Genomic DNA, 19,182 nt, shown 5'->3' with positions numbered 1-19,182 from the left:
ATTTGAGACATTTTTAAGAATCTAAAGGCTTCATAAACTTGGCTAGTGGTTTTAGAACATTTCAATAATCATAATTGTAAAGCCAGCTAAAATAGCTATAACTGAATGAAACATTAACATAGATTAAAGCAGGAAGGCAAAGAGAGAATATATTAAGATTGCTGTTTCATCATACTATTTTGTTTTGCTTTGTTTTTTCAACAGGCTCTGCTTTATGTCTCTACAACTTAAAGCCATCAGAATACAGTATGCATTCAAAAGCCTCTGTTCTCTGCCCCAAACTCCCAGTTCCTGAGAGGTAAATTTTATTGCAATGTTTAACTGTTGTGGGCTTTTTTCCTCTTGGATAGGGGTGAGGAAGTAAACAGAGGAAAGAAATATGTGTTATGTTAAAGTATACATTTTTATGGAAAATAGGTTATAAGTTCAAATTTGTCATAAAGTTGAAACATACTCTGAAATCATATTTCTAAAAGACTATTATATAAAAATCCTACCTAGAATGGGTAGAGTGATAATAGTTATATTTTGTAGTATACTAAAGTTTATAAAATATTTTCCTCATTGTAGCTTTAGAAAGATTAGAATGCAAGTATTTTTATCCCCATTTTAAGGATTAAAAAAGTATTCTCAGAGAATTTAAGCCACTTGCCCAATATAAGATTGCTTATAAGTTTTGGAGCCATTATTCAATCTAAAGATGCTCTCTATTCCAGGTTTAGCACTCTTTTTATTATACTACACTACATAAAAATATGATGTAACTCTTTTTTAAAATTTAGCTTTTTTTTATTAAAGTTTCTTATTTACAAAACATATGCATGGATAATTTTTCAACAATGATCCTTGCAAAATCTTCTGTTCCAAATTATCCCCCCTTTTCCCCCCATCTCCTCCCCTAAATGGCAGTTAGTCCAATACATGTTAAATATGTTAAAATATATGTTAAATCCAATATATTAGATCTGCACTCAGTTCCCATAGTTCTCTCTCAAGGTGTAGATGGCTCTCTTCATTACTGAACGATTGGAACTTATTTGAATCATTTCATTGTTGAAGAGAGCCACATCCATCAGAATTGATTGCCATCTAGTTTTATTGTTGCCTTGTATAATGATCTCCTGGTTCTGCTCATTTCACTTTTCATCAGTTCACGTAAGTCTCTCCAGGCCTCTCTAAAGTCATCCTGATGATCATTTCTTACAGAACAATAATATTCCATTACTTTCATATACTATAACTTATTCAACTCAGTTTCCAGTTTCTTGACACTACAGAAAAGGCTGCCACAAACATTTTTTCACCTGTGGGTCCCTTTCCCTCCTTTAAGGATATAATGTAACGCTCACTAGTCACATTGATGTTTTCCTATTTAGGCTCTCAACCTTGTAGTCAAGTTATATATTTATATATTTGTGGACCTGACTTGTGATTTTATTGATATCAGGAATTCCCAGTAAACAAACTCCCACTACTAATGCAGATAAATAGCTGCTCTGGAATACTGAGCTGTTGCTTGGGATACTGAATTTTTAAGTGAATTTCTCAAGATCACATTTGTGCTAAGTGTCAGAGGTGGGATTTGAACCCACCTATCCACCAAAATCAGTACTCTGTGTACTGTTGTGCCAAACTGCCTCCCAGTTTGGGGAATAAATTCTCACAGATTCCAAAGTCTCTAGAAGGCTGATCTTACACAAAAATATATGTTATGTTTGACATGTATTGGTCAACCTGCCATGAGGGGCAGGGGAAGGAGGGGAAAAATTGGAACAAAAGGTTTGGCAATTATCAATGTTGTGAAATTACCCCTGCATATATCTGGTAAATAAAAGCTATTTAAAATATATATATATGTGTGTGTGTGTATGTGTGTGTGTGTGTGTGTTACACAAATATTATATGTGTATGTATATATGCATATGTACTTTTATACTTACATTGTTTGGTTATATTTTATTTACCTTTTAAATTTTAAAACATGGTAGATAAGTGTCTTCTCATGACACTGCATTTTAAACCATGCCTTTTAATGATGTCTTTTCAACAGCAAATTGGATTAGATAGAGTTCTAGCCTTAGAGGTCAAGAGATCTGGGGTTGAATCCTCTCAGATTCTTAGGAGCTGTGTTTCCTCCAAGCCTCAGTTTCTTTGTTTGTAAAAGGACACTAATACTTGTACTACCTTTTTTATACAATGTAGAAAGCACATCATACAACTTAAAATGCTACATTAATATGAATTGTTGTTATTCATATTTCAAGATACTAATTTCTGTAATGAAGACTTCTTACCTGTTATTAATGCTTGAGATTACACAATAGTTTATGTATTTGATTTATAAAGCCAAAATCTTATGAAGGAATCAGATTCTCAGAACATCATAAGATACTTCTACGAATATCATAAGACTGGAAATATTAGCTGATTTTGAGAGTGAATTTATAGAAGAGGTTATCTTGGATTAACTGAAAAAGGAACACCATTAATTATAGATTATATATATAGATTATACATAGATTATATATAAATATAATTATATATTCTTTTTACTCATACTTTTCCTTTGTTTAAACCAGTTATAGGCATTTAGTAGGACATTATCTTTCATGACCATTGGTAAAAGAACTTCAAAAATAAAGTGGGAAAATATTAGAATAATATGAAATCATCTAGTATTCAACTGCATAATCCCTAGTGGACCATATTGCTCCCCCTGTTCTCTACTCTACTGCTATTCAGGACATGATTTTACACAGGAATACAGTGTTAACCTCACAACAATGATGTGAGTTTGTGAGAAATATTCATGTGCAGGTGTATTTGTGTAGCAGCTGAAAATTTTCTAGAACATTTCTCAGACACATTTCCCTCCTGTCTCTTCCCACCCCTGATCTATCGTGTCCATCCTCCACCCCCATCGAGCTAAGAAGTTTTGAAAGAACTCAAAAATTCATGATAGAATACTATTATGCCCAAACTATTCAAGAATGTGTTTCTACTCTTCCTAAAAACATCTAGTTTCTCATACTAGATTATTCTAGTTCCTCACAGTCTGAACACTGTTTCCTTTAAACTAAAACCTTAGTATTAGAAATCAAAAGAAAAAAGATAGTAAAGAACTCTCAGAAAAGGGTTAAACTTAGGGGACAGTTAATTATGTTGTAGGGTAACCATTTGTGACAAAGACAAAAGTAGAGTTTTTATCAGAAGGAGAGAGTAGGTGAAGCAGGACTTAGAGAAGACTCTAAAATGTGGTTTGGTCTTTGGAGAAATCTGTAATAACTCAACTAAAACAGAGAATAAAGTTAAAATGCAGAAATTCGGTAAAATTAGTAAGGAAAATGAAAGAATTAGAACAGATTTTGAATAGAAGTATATTTTGAACTTTTTCCTGTAATGGTCTTTTCTTTCTTACCTTCTAGGTGTTCTTTGCATGATTTCCAGCATATCAACTCCTTCCTAATGATAGAACTAGCTCCCATTCTTACAGCACTTTGAAGTCAACAAAGGGCTTTCCTCACAACCACTCTTAATAAGTTAGTACATGTGATAATATCTGTTCTATAGAGTCAGAACGTGAAGCTTGGAGAGGTTAGGTGACTGATCCAGTGTTACATGGAGATTGTTAGAACTGACATTTAAGCCCAGAGAGAAGACAACATGGAACAAAGCTCAAAAGACTTAGGAGTCAGCTATGACACAACTACTTTTGTGACTTTAAGCAAGTTTTTCCTTTTATCTAAAACCAGAGGGTTGGACTAGATGCCCTTTAAGTTCTCTTTCAGTTCAAAATATTGGTTCCTGAGATTTGATCTAGTACTATGCTTTCTGAGTAGTGGCTTTCTATGTAACAGGACCCCTTCTATTACTGAGGAGAGCAGTCTGATAAACTAATTTACAATAAAGTGTTAGTTACTGACAATACTTTAATGTGTTACTCCTCTTGGGAATATTTGTTTTTTCAAAGAGTATTCCTGAAAAGGGCAATGCACAGCTCAATGGAATCAATCTCTTATGGTGACATTTTCAGCCCTGTGGCCCCAAGGGAAAAGAGATGTTCTGCCTCCTTATAAGGCCAGCTTTCCTGCACACCCAGAGAGAGCAAGAATAGGGGAAATACATAAATAATGACTAGCTAAGAGAAAATGTTAATTTGTTGGAATGAAATTAAAAGTAGAAGAAAGAGGTACAGGAAGAGAAGAAGGGGAAAGATTGATAAAGTTGGGAATAAGGCAGGAGAAATATAAATAAATTTTCATTCTAATTAGATTTGTAACTGATATGCTTTATGATTTTTATAAGCTGGAAAGATATTGCCAGAAATATTTATTGCTACATTTTCTTAAACAATTAATTTTACATGGAGATTTTCTGCAGTTGTGTTTACAGAAATTTTAATAATTATGCAGGTTGCAGATTCCTGCCTTCTAATATGATACTGCTCTCAAGTCACCATCCCTATGACCACCAACTGCTTTCAGTTAAAAAGTAATATTTTAAAACCAGGTGTGTTAAATGTTTTTTGATGCTTCATCATATCTTGAGGGTGTTCATTAATTTGTATTATCACTTAATGAACTTAAAGGGTGATGGGCAAAATGCTTGCTTAGCTAAAATACTATTTGTCTTTGAAAAATCTTTTTTTTTTCTTTTTCATTTTTACTAAGTAAGCTGGTATACTGTTTGTTAAATTTTCTTCTGATTACTTGAGTTTCCAACAAAGGTGGTAAAATAGAAGATTTTTAATGGAAATATGGACTCTTTGTAAGCCTCCAGAATTGAGATTTCAAAAGGTAGCAGAAGCTTTCATTAATTGTTCTTTATTTTTGCTCTTTCTTTTTGAGTGAGAAACATAGTATCTTTAAAAAAAAAATAATCCTAAAGCAAAAACAGATTTCATGGCCTGTGTTCTCCAAATTATTATGTGTTCAAAGAGGCTTGAAAAATCAGTTAAATTTCATTACTTGAAACATATCATTTAATTGATAAACATAAAAAATAAAGTAATTCCAGGGTCTTATGACTGAGATTTTTAAGTACTTTAAATATAATAAAGCTGTATATTATATGTGATGGGATGGAGGAAGGGTTTTTCAAGGGGATGTAACTAATCATTTTTTAAAAAAAAGTTTAATTTTTAATTGAAGGATTTGCTTTTATTTTGTAAGTTGGTCTAAATGTTGATATTCCCTCCACTTTCCTGTTTGTAATATATCTATCAGAATGGAGAGCAGAACATTGTAAAAGCAAGGAGCCAAAAATTTATTCAGCATTGGTTGATTTCAAACTTTATAATTTAAAACTATTAATTTAACAGTCAACATGGATCAGGTCACATGGTTGTAGAGTCGATGTCATAGTTTTCTAATTTGGGGATGACTAATTGTGTGACTTCTGTTCTTAATGTGCTTTTTTTTTTTTAAGTTTGGGGGTTGGCTTGTCATTGTTGTTGTTTTAATATGTATTCTGTTTTTATGCCACCTTCAATGCCCAATATATCCATCCCCCCATGCAAGCAGAAAACCACTCTCTATAAGCAAAAACAAAGAAGAAAAAGGGGAAATAGTTTAGCAAAATTAACTAACATATCCAGTTTCATCATTTATGCTGTGTTCAATCACCATTGTAACTTACCTTTATATTGAAGGGTGGGAGATAGTGCATTTTCATATCCTTCTACATGATCCTGTGCTGACTGTGGAACTGTTGTTTGCAGTAGTTCAGTTTTATATTATCACATTTTGTTCATTCTACCTCTGAGGTATGAGGATAAATAATAAAGTTGAAAGATTTCATTCTTCATTTTTAAAAATAATATTTATATGTTCATAGAAAAAAACAAAAAGTACAAAAGGGGATCCAGACAAATTTTTGTGGCTGGCTTTTATATATTTCTAAAATATATGGAATGCTGCACACTTTAAAATGTATGACAGGTTCACAGAGGGTTTTTCTGAATTTTAAAAAATGTTGACTATAATTGGCTTTTTAATATAAATATTAGAATATTGTACCACAACATGATCTAATAACTTTTGTACAATGTAAGAATGAATTAATATAATCAAATGGCCTGGTTCCAATATTTTCAAATCCCTAGTAGCCATTGCAATTTGATAATGATTTGTTATCAAATCACACTTAGAGGTGGACAGGACTTTAGGGATCATCAGGTCTAGGGGATTTTCAGGGTTTTGTTGTTGTTGTTTGTTTTTATATCCTGTGACTTTTACTAAGCCTCCCCATTCATTATTAAAGAAAATGATTTCCAGAATATACCATGAATTTGCACATAAGAACTAAAGAGATTAATTTTAGTAAGATAGTATAGTTATATACTAAATAGTCCTGCAACCTCTTTACAAGCTTTTTATACTTTTCTGAAAATATGTACATCCTAGGCTGGGAATTCTTCATTTAGTCAGTCAGTTCTTGAATTTGAAAGATGAGGAAACTAAAGCCTTTGTGACCTTGCCTAAACTAATACTACTAATGAGGTTCAGAAACCTGGACTAGAACACTGATCTGCTGATTAGTCTAATTTTTTTCACTGTATTCCACTTACCTCATGCTACATTGTCTTCTCATTGCCTAAATAGTAAAGTAAAATACGTACTTCTGCCAAATTAATTCTTCTGCTCTAAACTCATACAGCTTTCCTAGTAAAATTTTAGAGACTTTAGAGATGATCTAATATAGCCCCTGCAATTTTATAGATCCAGAGGAGTGGAGTAACTTTAGAATCAGGTAATAGGTTAGTGTAAGATGTAGAACCTAAGAACCTGGGTCTCTTGAATCTCTATGGTTTCTCCATTGTACCTGAAAAAATGCTGGAAGAATGGTACTAGAGCAAATGATCTCTTATCTATCATATTGAAATAGTTTGTATTTCAGTTTCTATGTATAGCTGTAAAAAGAAACCGTAATCATAGTTTATATAAACATAGAAGATAATAACTGAGGCCTTATCTGAGTTCTAAAATCTGTATTTTGTATTTAATCATTAAATAGAAAAAAAAACAAAATAGAAAGGTTGGATCTAGAAACTGAATTGATAAGAAGACATTAAGTCCTTAAGATTGTTGTAGTTACCATAATGTAGGACTGATCAAAATTATAATTATTAGGGGTATGAAAGACAAGGATGAAATTTAAGAGACTATATATTATATAGTTAGGGCAATAAAAGGGGATGAATAAGGGACTTCATTGACTGGAGAGGCTATTACATCCTAAAAATTCAGGGACCAAACTTCATCTAAGCAACTGTCTAACAGGGATATATATAAACAGGAGGAGGCAACAACCTTCACTCAAAATTAGGAGATGGAAATAGTAAGTGGTCAGAATAGTTGTTTAATGTGGTGAGTCAGCATTCACATTTTAAAAGTTGAGAGTTTTTGATAATTTATAAATTCAAATGCCATTGGATTCTCTTCAAAAATAGTTTAGAAGCCTATATGAGATTGCTTGCTGTCTTAAAAAGCAGGGAGGGAAGAGAAGGAAGGAGAAAAATTTGAAACACAAAGTTTTACGAAAATGAATGTTGAAAACTATCTCTACATGTATTTGGGAAAATAAAATACCTTTTTTTTTTTTTTTTTTTTTTTTAAATAAAATTCCCTTCTTTTGAAGAAATAAGGTGGGTGTGGGTGTGGGGGTGGGGGTGTGTGTGTGTACAATGAAATAGAGTAGCAAAGAAGAGCTCAAATTCCCAAATCACATTTTAAAAGATTGGAATACCTCTGGATCACATCTTTTATGGAAGTAGCTATAGTTAGAAACTAAGAAACATTGGGCTCAGGTGCTTGAGATAATAATGGAAGCATAAAAGACCTCTACCCTAGAATTAATTACTCCCTTTCAGTCAAGTTTTAAGGGTAAAAAGGGTAAAAAGGAGGAGAAATGGGATGGGAGGAAACTGCATGGGTAAAGAAAATAAATTTATAAAGATTTCCAATTAGGAATGACAACAAAAGGAAAGGACACTTGTATTCATGTCATCAGTTAACTACACTCATATGCATAAGCATGCTGATAAATAAATATAGTTATAAATATAGCCACCTTCACAATGTGGTACAACTATAGCTATATCTGAAAAGAAAAAAATACAGACAAAGAAGGAAAGCTATTGAATTTACTTTTATAAATATATATGTGTATATAAATATATACACACACACACAGATATAGATATGCACACATTGACGTTTTAGATGCAGAAATTTTCGTTCCAACTATTAAGTACTATAATAGAAAAACCAATAATAGATTTTAAACTAAAAGACCTGGATTCAAATTCCAGTTCTTCTGTCTGCTTCTTATATGACTCTGGACATGTTATGTAACTTCTGCATTTCATTTTCCTTACAAAATTAGAAGATTAGACCAAAAGCCTCACGAACTCCTATATAAATTATAACTCAGAGTATAAATTCATAATTTGAGCTTTGTAGCTCAAAGTTCTCTTCCTTCTTTTATCTAAAAAGTATCTAATCATTTCCCCCCCCCCCCCCAGGCTGGGGTTAAGTGACTTGCCCAGGGTCACACAGTTAGGAAGTGTTAAGTGTCTGAGACCAAATTTGAACTCGGGTCCTCCTGAATTCAGGGCTGGTGCTCTATCCACTGCGCCACTTAGCTGCCCCTGTATCTAATCATTTTTCTAAAGAAATTGTGCCCCTCTAAGTCCCTGGATATAAAAAATGCATTCATAAAGTATGCATTTTCTCTATCAATCATTTTAGACCTAACTAGAGACAAGGATAATGATCTTTGAATGTTCACACACATTATTCACTTCCATAATAATAATAATGATAACTAATAGTACCCACTATGTAACAAGCATTGGGCTAAGTTCTCTACAAATATTGTCTAATTTGATACTCACCGCAACTTTGCAAGGTAGGTGATGTTATTATCCACATTTTATAGATGAGGAAACTGAAGCAAAAATGGTTACATGAATTGCACAGGGTCACACAGGTGCCTAAAGCTAAATTTGAACTCAGACCCTCTTGACTTTGGGCCAGGCTCTATCCATATACTACCTAGTTGCTTCAACTGCTGCTCCTTTCACAACATTGGTTCCCTGGAATGCATACTTGGATACCAAGACATTTGGACTGAATTGCTAAAAGAATTTATTAATAAGTATCCAAATGAGTTCCTGTCTCCAAGTACAGGTTAGAATTGCTGTGCATAAACTTCATCTGGAGCCACTCTTTATCCTCTTCTGATGAATTACAAATGCCCTGAATTCCTGATAGCCTAGAAAAGTCTCCAGAGACTGGTCTGTTAAACTCCCTTTTTAACTTGCTGTTCTGAAAAGGTCCCTAGAGATTAGTTATTTTGTTAGCTTTTGCTAACCAGTTATTGGTAGATACAGATAGAAAACACCCCAGAAAGAGCCAGTAAGATTGGATAACATATTTTATGTACCCTAAAATTTCCTTAAATATTAAAATTCTTATAGATACAATTTGCCTTGGAAAGACTATAATATATACATATGCAATGAAGCCAATTTATACCATAAAGTGCATAAATGTTGCACATAATGGAGATAAGAAATGTTCTATAAGACAGGCTCATCTTTTTTCTTCCTTTTTTTAAAAAGTTAGATGGTTATTCATTATTCTTAATACCTTTGTATATCTCTGAGACAGGAATATTGATTGCCAATGAGTTTTAGACTCCACTCCTCAGTGTCCAATCTGGACTTGTTCTGAGATGTCATAAAATAATGGATCATCTTAGCTAGAAAGATACTGTACCAGTTATGTAGATAGCTAATTGAAAGCAGAATATTAAAGCTAATTCTAATGATACTAAATAATTTTATATGATAGTTTAAAGTTTCCAATATACTTTACCTTATTTCATTTTCAAGCCTCATGACAACATAATTGATATACAGCTAGTTGAGGTATTATTATCCCCATTTTACAGATATAGAGACAGGAATAGAGAAATTTGTGATCTATGTGTGAATCACATGGCTGGTAAATATCAGTCAAAACTTCACCCAAGTTTTTCTGATTATAAGTTAGAAGGCACAATTAAAAGAAAAGTGCCAGAATCTTTCAACATTTTTCTTAAATAATTCTGGTGACAGAAGCCATGAAGAAGAAATTTTATATTAGGACAAGAGAGAGAGAGGAGAGAGACAGGGGTTGGAGTGGGAACAGAAAATGATCACAGGGTGAATATTATCAATCCTTTAAAAGATCTAAATAAGGAGGCAAGATATGTTCCTCATTGACAACTTCTGATTACTTCTAAGAAGATGCCCTGTTTTCTTATTTAGAAAAGTTAGCCTGAGGTAAGTTAACAAAAATTCTATGACCTGATAACTTTGTTAGAGTATGTGGTTGGAAAATGAAAATTTTCATCCTTGATTCATGCTCCTCCAAGAAGCCTGAGGATTCTAGCTTCCTGGGATTTTAGTGAAAATTTCAAATTTTGACATTTACCTTCAAGTAATAAACTAAGTCAAATTAGTCAGCTGAAAAGTCAGCATTGGTTTATTATTTCACATCACACACATTGCTTTTTAAGTTATAGTTCAAACCAGGAAGGTACTTTGCTTATCAGTAAGTAAAAATCAAAAGACTTTTGCACCTCAGAATAGTGGGCAGTTTTTCTGAGAGAGCAACAGCATTCAAAGCTGAAAGGTTTTATTTCTCTCTTGATAGCAAATTGTCTATAAAGCATAAAGTTACTTGTGATCACATGGATAGTTTTGTCTTAATAGTATGCTTTCTTTCTTGTACTTAAATACTAACAAAGAAGGCAAAATAAACACCCTCTATACTTGGAGATCCTTTGGATGGAATGAGTTCTTTTAGTATTTTTTAATTACTAGTAAAAGTAATTATGTTTTTCCAGATAAGGAACTTAAGACAGGGGTAGTGTTATATTGCTAGTCAAGTACATGCTGAGGTTCTAATGAACCTTAGGAACATGATTCCTAGCTCTATAATCCTAATGACGATGATAATGATGATAACTGTCATTCATATATCTCTCTAAGGCATGGAAAACACTGTGTTTTACCTCATTTGGTCCTCAAAACAATCTTGGGCTGCAGGCACTATCTATATTATTATCATTTTGCTATTGAGGAAACAGATTCAGAGAAATTAGTAATTTGTCTGGAGTCACACTTTCAAGTGTTTGAGATAAAATTTAAATTCAAAATCTTTTTGAATTCATGTCCATGCTGCTTTGTCTTCAGTATTAATTAGGTCATCAAAGGATGTGAACTTAGAAATTAATAATTTACTCATAGACAAATTTTCTCTTTTTAAAATAAAAGCTCAGGTCCCTCGATAAGCATTTATTAAGCACACACTTAATACATATTTGATTTTGTGTGATGCACAAGTGTACAAATAGACTCTCTAGTAATATAAAAAAATTAAAGTACCAGATGGTGTGATCACTGCTATCTTCTTTACAGTACTTCGCTATGATCAGCTGTGTGCTTTTGTCTAGGAGTATACCTCAAATACAACAGAACTCTTTCATAGCAAGCATACATAATTTGATATTACAAAATTCAAATATCCCAGGGGTTAAATTATGCCTTCCATAGAATAGCCACAAATAGTATTAGCCCAATGATAGCATAGTTAACTTAAACTAGAAAGCATATTAGATGGACCACATCAACATCAGTGTATTAAAGGGGTTTCACCAAACTGATCTTTTTAGAAAAAATATTTGTTAATGGTATGGCACTGTGTGATATTTTTTATCACTTGAATAGGCTAGAAGTTAATTCTCAATTCACTAAAAGATATAGTTTTGAGTCTTTTTATCATCTGCCACTTGATTGACAAACATCTAAGCTTAGGAGTGTACGTCTTTGGTTTTATTTTTGTTTTGATTTTGTGTGTGTGTGTTGGGCTTTTTTTGTTGTTGTTATTTGTTTGTTCATTTTCAGAAGGGGGAGGGTGATATTATCTATGGGAATATACACTCCACCCTCTCTGTAAGATTTGTAATAAGAACTGCATCATTCCCCATTACAGCCATCCTCATCCTCTGTATAGCCTCTGTGCATATTAACTCCTGCACTTTTGGCTCCTGTCTTTGGCGTGAAGAGGGTGGAGTGTATTGCATCTATTCACCTCTCATTTGTGTGTTTGATGTGGCATTTATATTAAGTAGGAGTAATTTTTTTTCTGATTTTTTTTTTCTTGTGTCACCAGTGCACCTATTCCATTCTTCCATCGCTGTGCTCCTGTGAACATTTCCTGCTATGCCAAGTTTGCAGAGGCCCTGATCACCTTTGTCAATGACAATAGTGTCTTACACAGGCTGATTAGTGGAGTAATGGCCAGCAAAGAAATTATATTGGGACTTTGCTTGTTATCACTAGGTAATTGTTTTTCTCATTCTTAGCTATTACATAGAACTGCAGTAAGAGACTATTCTATTCTTTAGCCAGAGTATGAATAAAAATTGGTGATAAATCTTCAGGAAATGCATAATTACTCAGAGTGACAAGGATTGCTTCAGAGTATATTTACTTGCACTCTGAAATTCCCACCCTTCCTTTATTTTTGTGGAGATAGTAACCAGCCTTTGACTAATGGTGCCCCTTTGTTATATAGAGGCAATGCCTTCACAATACTATGTCTTCAACTTGCTCCCAGAAAACCTATCTTTTAAAAGAAAGTAGGAGACAGTTAAATGTGTCTGATAATAAGATGAGTTTTGTTGATGGTACCTTCAGAAGTATTTCTTTTTCTTGTATCATATCAAAGTACCACTGATGAATTTAGGAAAGCTTTCTTCATTGACTATTGAGTTTCCTGGACATGAAAGATGAGAAAGTGTTCCCACTTTATTTCTAAAGTAAAAACTTTTAAATTTAAGTACAATTATATGTAACCATATTTAATATCAGATTTTTCAGACTAGTAATATCTTACTTGGGACCTATAAATTATCATAGGAGATAAATTGTTTTTTATCACACTACTGTATCACACTGGGTATACCAATGCATAGTATGTTACAGCTGTTGGCTTCCGTTACAATTCAATTGAGAGAAAATCTATCCAAGTTTTTCTTGCAATTATGGAGTATTTTTGCTTAGGTCACACTGACCCAATTGAAATAATACTCTATGTGAAAAATCTTCTGTGTTATTTAAGATTTCCATCTGTGTTGGTTCCTGTCCTCTTATTGCAAAATTGAAGCCTATGATAATTCAAAATATTTATTTGGGTTTGCAGATGGCCCAGAGAAAACTAGACTCCTGCTATAATTCAATAATAATTAATTATTGCTATACTATTTTGTATCAAATTCCATGAGGATTTAAACACTGTATAAAAAGAAAATTCACAGGCTAGAAAATCAGTAGTTGTTATATTGTACAGTGTTAGTCTTATAGAAATATTTACATTGTCACTGGTAGCCACTTTTATATTAGACTAGCTTAATTTTCTAATCATGCACACATATGTGTTATATATATATTTAAAATGTGTTTCTAAAATGTAGCTGTCCATAATCATGATTCCCCCTTTTTTTCCCTTTTGGCACACTGACCTCCATACTGTGTCACAGGCAATAGAGTTTGCTTAATAACTCCCCTGGACTTTCTTAAAATGAAAAACTTTCACACCAAAATGCCCGACCTTACTCTGAAAGTGACACTAGTTGAGAGTCAAGGGATAAGGGATAGGACCTTGCATTTATGAGCCATTGTTTTCTAATGCCGCCCCATTGTGAATATGAAGCTTTTCATATTAATTATAAATTTTAAAATAGTAGAAATGAGTAAAGAGTAAAGATAATGTAGTATATTCCTTTCTGTCCCCAAGTAGAGACTTCACTAAACCGTTTAATCTTAGTCTGAATCCATATGCTACCTAATTGAATTTATCTAGACAAAAGAAATGTTTCTTGTCAAAAACATGGTATGTCATATTTTCCATATTTGTTTGTTGGCATGTATGTGTGCATGTGAGTTCTACCCTGCTGCCTTTTGAGAGAGATGACCTGCTTCCTTCCTTGTGGCAAACCCACACTAGTCATTATGTGCTCATTAAGTCACTATGTACATCTGCATGGATTTTTGTCTCTTGTTTACAAATGCACAGTATGTTCTTTTGTTTTAGTTTTTACCGTTTTTCAAATGGCAGAAGTAGCTAAACCAAAATGATAACACAGCAAAGGTTTTTTCCTTCTTATCTGAGCAGAGGTTATACATTAGTCACTTCAAAGAATCAGTTTTTTCTCTGAGAGAGAGCTCCCTCAACTGTTATTGATAAAAATGTACTGATGCTGAGAATTTTTCTTAGATGTTATTGTAATTTATTATAAAGTTGACCTTTATCTCCCTTATAATAATTGCTCTCTATCTTCCTTGCAGTTCTATCCATGATTTTGATGGTGATAATTAGGTACATATCCAGAGTACTCGTATGGATCTTAACAATTCTGATTATACTGGGTTCACTTGGTAAGCTATTAATTTCTTTGTTGTTGAGAAATTTGGCTTGACTTAATATTTACACTTAATTTTCTATCATTGCTAAAATATATAACATTCTTAATGAACTTCTTTTGAGTTTTATGGACTCATTTATATTGCCAGGTGTCTATTACAAGCTATGTAACATCTAGAAGATAAAATTGAAATTTAAGAATTTCTAGAGAGATATTCCCAAATGTAGTTCTGTCACTCCTAAAGAGAGTTATAGATCACTAATTCTGATAAAATGGGAGGTTCGTTGCTATTTGAAATAAGAGGAAGAAGAAACATCAAGAGGAGATGCTGTAAAGAAAAGCAAGCAATTTGGACACTTTCTCCTGCCAGAATATAATATGATACCCTTCCTTCTTCCTTTTTGTCTTTTCTTTCATTTTATTTTTCCAGCATACTTCCCTTGTCAGGTGAGTTGGCTCTTTCTTCCCTTTCACTTTTGTACTTCTCAATGCCTGAAGCAGCCCCTCCTGAGATGTTGCAATTCTCTCTTTCATTGGCAACTATACGTGCCCATATGTGAGTTTGAGAGAGAGAGAGAGAGAGAGAGAGAGAGAGAGAGAGGAGAGAGAGAGAGAGAGGGGGGGGGGGGGGGAGGGGGAGAGGGGGAGAGAGGGAGAGAGGGAGAGAGGGAGAGAGAGAGAGAGAGAGAGAGAGAGAGAGAGAGAGAGAGATTGAGATTGAGAGAGAGAGAGAGAAAGAGAGAGAGAGAGAGAGAGAGAGAGAGAGAGAGATTGAGAGAGAGAGAGAAGAGAGAGAGAGAGAGAGAGAGAGAGAGAGAGAGAGAGAGAGAGAGAGAGAGAGAGAGAGTATGTGTGTAAGAGAGAGAGACAGAGAGGAGGGAGAGAACGAGAGTAAGAGAAAGACAGACAGACAGAAAGAGGGGAGAACAAGAAACAGGGGAAAGCGAGAGAGAAAAACAGAAGTAAGAGACAGAAAGATAGAGACATAGAGAATATGATTTAATAATTCATTTTTCAATTTTTTCTCCTCTCACTTTATTTTTTCTCCTATTTCCTTATTCCTGGACTGTTCTTTTCCTTTCATTCCCTCATCTAATTTTTGAATGGCTTTTCTTCTTTCTCACCCTTATCCCTCAGCTGATTCTTCAACTCTCACTTGGTTTCCATAGTCCAATCTCTTCATCTCCCTTGACCTACACATGCCCAGAGCCTCTTTGTGGTCCCTCTTCATCCTTACCAGTGGTATAGAAGCTGTCTCTATTCTTTTTCCTGGATCTCCCTTAACTTGAAAGTTATTTATTAGTAGAGATGGGGAAGACTGTGGAACTTATGTGTCTGATGTGGGAGAGGATAAGGTGAGAAGAGGTCCCATCATGCTAGTTAAGAGCTGCAGTAGCATGTGTCCTTTGCCACTTTGCCCTTTGAATGGTGCTGCCAGAGTACCATTGGGTAGCATATTACTATGGTGTTCCTATGTGTTCAGGACCTAGCTAACTTAAATTTATGATTGATATATTCTCTTGTGTCTATCATTGCAAAATATATCTTTTTTTTCCCTCTCAGGTGGTACAGGTGTACTGTGGTGGCTGTATGCTAAGCAAAGAAAATCACCCAAAGAAACTATTATTCCAGAACAGCTTCAAATAGCCGAAGACAATCTCCGGGCCCTCCTCATCTATGCCATTTCAGCTACAGTGTTCACAGTGAGTGTTTGCACTTGTTGGGGTGTGTATTGGGGTTTGATTATTTTCTTTTATTTGTTTTTTTTTTTTTTTTTTAGAATAGGTGCATGATAGGAAAAACTTTTTATAGTTTTTGCTTTCTTTTGGTAATTATAGACTACTTACATAATAGGATAAATATAGAAAAATATCCTTTCCCTATCCCAAATTTTCATAATTGTTCCTTGGTTGTCGAGCCAAACTCAATAAATTTGCCTTACTCTCCCTGTTTTTGCAAGAATGAAGGATTTTCATCTCATGAGTTCTTAGTTGGCCTTACCACAAAAAAAATTGAAATTTTTTTTTTTAAGGAAAAAAGGCCTGTGCATATTCCTTACATTTTCATTTTTCTTAGACATCTTGTATTTTATTATCAAGTTTTTCAACATAAACTTTTCCTGTAGTAATATAATTTTTTTTTAATTTGAGGTTGCCTACTAATTTGCTTTAATGAAGGCATGTGATTAAACAGACTATATTCCTCTTTCTCTTTCCCATATTTCCACTTCTCCACTATAAAGGATAATCTGTAACAGTTAAATACTCCACAGTCTTTTGAAATGGTTACTTAGATCCTAGCTCTAGTACCTAGAATAGTACCTTATACCTAATGGACAGAAAATTATTGAATCACCATCAATTCTGAGTATTATTCCCCTATTTTGTTCGTTAAACTCACTGTCATTATAAAAGTAAAGAAATCCTCCATTAGATTTTCCCAGACTACATGTATAGTGAAGTATCATCCAAGATGACTTGTATTCTTTGCAAGATCCTGAAAACAGGATTGACCAAGAAACATCTGTCATATTGACACTCAAGAATCTATATGACTACAGGACTTGCACTCTACTACAGTCTTTCCTTTTGAACTTGGAGGTTGGATAGCAGCTATAACATGGTGCAAAGATATCTATGCTGTGCTGGTTATCTCTGATGCTGGGAAACAGCCGGGATGAAATGATAAGGTGGCTTCTTAAAGAAAGAGCAACAGTTGATCTTTATACATCCATTAAACGAAGGTTTAACAAGGGCTTTACATATATCCTTATGATAAGCCTCTGAAGAAGGTAGTGTAAGTAGTAGTATTCCCATTTTATAGATAAGGGAACTGAGGGCCAAAGATTTCTGGCATGGACAAGTTGCAGAACTAGAAATTAAGATAGGTCCTCCAATTTCTAACCCAGTGTTCTTTTCATAACATAATGTTGCCTCCCTTAAAATAACTTTCTTCTATTAGGTTATTATTTTTCCTCTTTTAAAAAATATGTGTGTGTGTGTGTGTGTATGTGTGTATGTGTGTTGTCTATATCATAGCACCTGGTAAAGTGCCTTCAGCCTTGATTCAGGGATTAATTGAGGCTGATTGGATAAACTTATGATAGTGGATAAACTTATTATTTAATGCTTTGCATCTTAAGTTGCTTATAGTAAGACCTGAATCTAGAATTATATGAAAATGCTGCTTTACTTACTTCAGGATTTTGGACAACACTGTTGAATTATAGAAAAACTGGCATTTTCTAATGATTATGTTAATCTATTTAAGTTAAGATGTGATATCAATCTTGGATTGATTTTTTTTTTGCATCACTTGAAATGATGACTGGAAAATATGTCTCTCTTTTCCCAGGCGATCTTGTTCTTGATCATGTTAGTGATGCGTAAGCGTGTTGCCCTCACCATTGCCTTGTTTCACGTGGCCGGCAAAGTCTTCATTCACTTGCCACTTCTTGTCTTCCAACCGTTTTGGACTTTTCTTGCCCTTCTCCTATTTTGGATATACTGGATCATGACGCTGCTCTTTCTTGGTACTCTAGGTGAGTAAACATGTTATTGTATGTATGTTTTTAGTGGTAACTTTGATTAGTTGCATTGATTTTAAGAAATTAAAAATATATGGAAGTCAGTGAACATTCAAGCAGCTGCTAGCCGAAGTTTAACAAAATCACCAGGTCTGCCAGAACTATGCTAGAGCCTCAAATTGCCATAACAGCTTTTAAAAATAAATCCCTAAGATTTAAATACAGATCAGGTAAGAAGTGGTTGTCCATTCTGGTCCTTCAGAGTCATCATTGTGCTGATCTTGAAACTTTTATTCAGTCCAAGATAGATCCAAAAATCTTCCAGCCTACTGCCCAACTAACCTGAAAAAAGTCCAGATTTCAAAGTCATCCTGTCAGATTAGACTAGGATCTTAAGACCTACTCTAATCCAGACCTACAACTCAAAAGCTGGGACTGAACTGAATTTACCAAGTAGAGTAGGAGGAATAAAATTATTTTAGTATTAAACTTGGTGCATTTGGCTTTGCTTCAGTTCATAAGCCATTTTGATGATTTCTTCTGTACACAGATATTAACGTATTTTAACTTGGCAGAGGGATGAGTGTGGAGAATAGTTGTTTCATTATGGTGAAAAGAAGCTCTTCATAATCATTTTTTTGAGATACTTAAAGAATATATCTATTCCATTTTAAAGGTTTCTTATGAAGAAGGGTTGTGATATGGAAGAAATTTCATAATGGTTTCTAGTAGCAAATTTACTAACTCTTAAGTTTTGAACTCAATCTATTAGCTGTGTAGTAAAAAACAAACAAACAAACAAACAAAAAGTTACCTGTCTCGACTATTAATAATTTTCTGTGGTGCTTTTAAAGTTTACAAAGTGCTTTCTTAATAACGAAAATGGGCAGTTCAAGTACCTTTACCTTTGGTTAGAGAGGAGAAAACGATTTAGAGAAGTTGTGTGACTAGCTCCAAGTCATATAATTAGTGGGTTTCAAAAGTTAGACTTCAACTCAGGGCTTCTGACTACAAGACAAATGCTTTTTCTTTTGGACTATTTGGCCTCACTTTAGTAGACATGAATGCATCTACAAATCGTCATTCTGTGGGAAGAAGTAGGTGGTCCATCGTAGATCAAATATAAAGAATATTTTGATTTGGTTGTCTTTTGCATGCCATAGGATTTTAAAGCAAGA

General features: G+C 33.8%; 1 protein-coding gene across 3 annotated transcripts in view; it reads left to right on the top strand.

Annotated features, from left to right (window-relative positions):
* SLC44A1 (solute carrier family 44 member 1) overlaps positions 1 to 19,182 on the top strand; it is a 192,667-nt gene that overhangs the window by 116,536 nt on the left and 56,949 nt on the right. For all 3 annotated transcript variants that reach the window (XM_074280049.1, XM_074280050.1, XM_074280048.1), the window contains exons 5-9: positions 205 to 298; positions 12,225 to 12,394; positions 14,402 to 14,491; positions 16,042 to 16,181; positions 17,833 to 18,019. In XM_074280049.1, coding sequence (XP_074136150.1) covers positions 205 to 298; positions 12,225 to 12,394; positions 14,402 to 14,491; positions 16,042 to 16,181; positions 17,833 to 18,019 — 681 coding nt within the window. The remainder of the gene's footprint in view (positions 1 to 204; positions 299 to 12,224; positions 12,395 to 14,401; positions 14,492 to 16,041; positions 16,182 to 17,832; positions 18,020 to 19,182) is intronic.

This window comes from Sminthopsis crassicaudata, chromosome 1 (genome assembly GCF_048593235.1).
Source record: "Sminthopsis crassicaudata isolate SCR6 chromosome 1, ASM4859323v1, whole genome shotgun sequence".
Classification (NCBI taxonomy): domain Eukaryota; kingdom Metazoa; phylum Chordata; class Mammalia; order Dasyuromorphia; family Dasyuridae; genus Sminthopsis; species Sminthopsis crassicaudata.
Note: the sequence above shows the minus strand (reverse complement) of the source record. Positions and strands in the feature narration are given on the sequence as shown.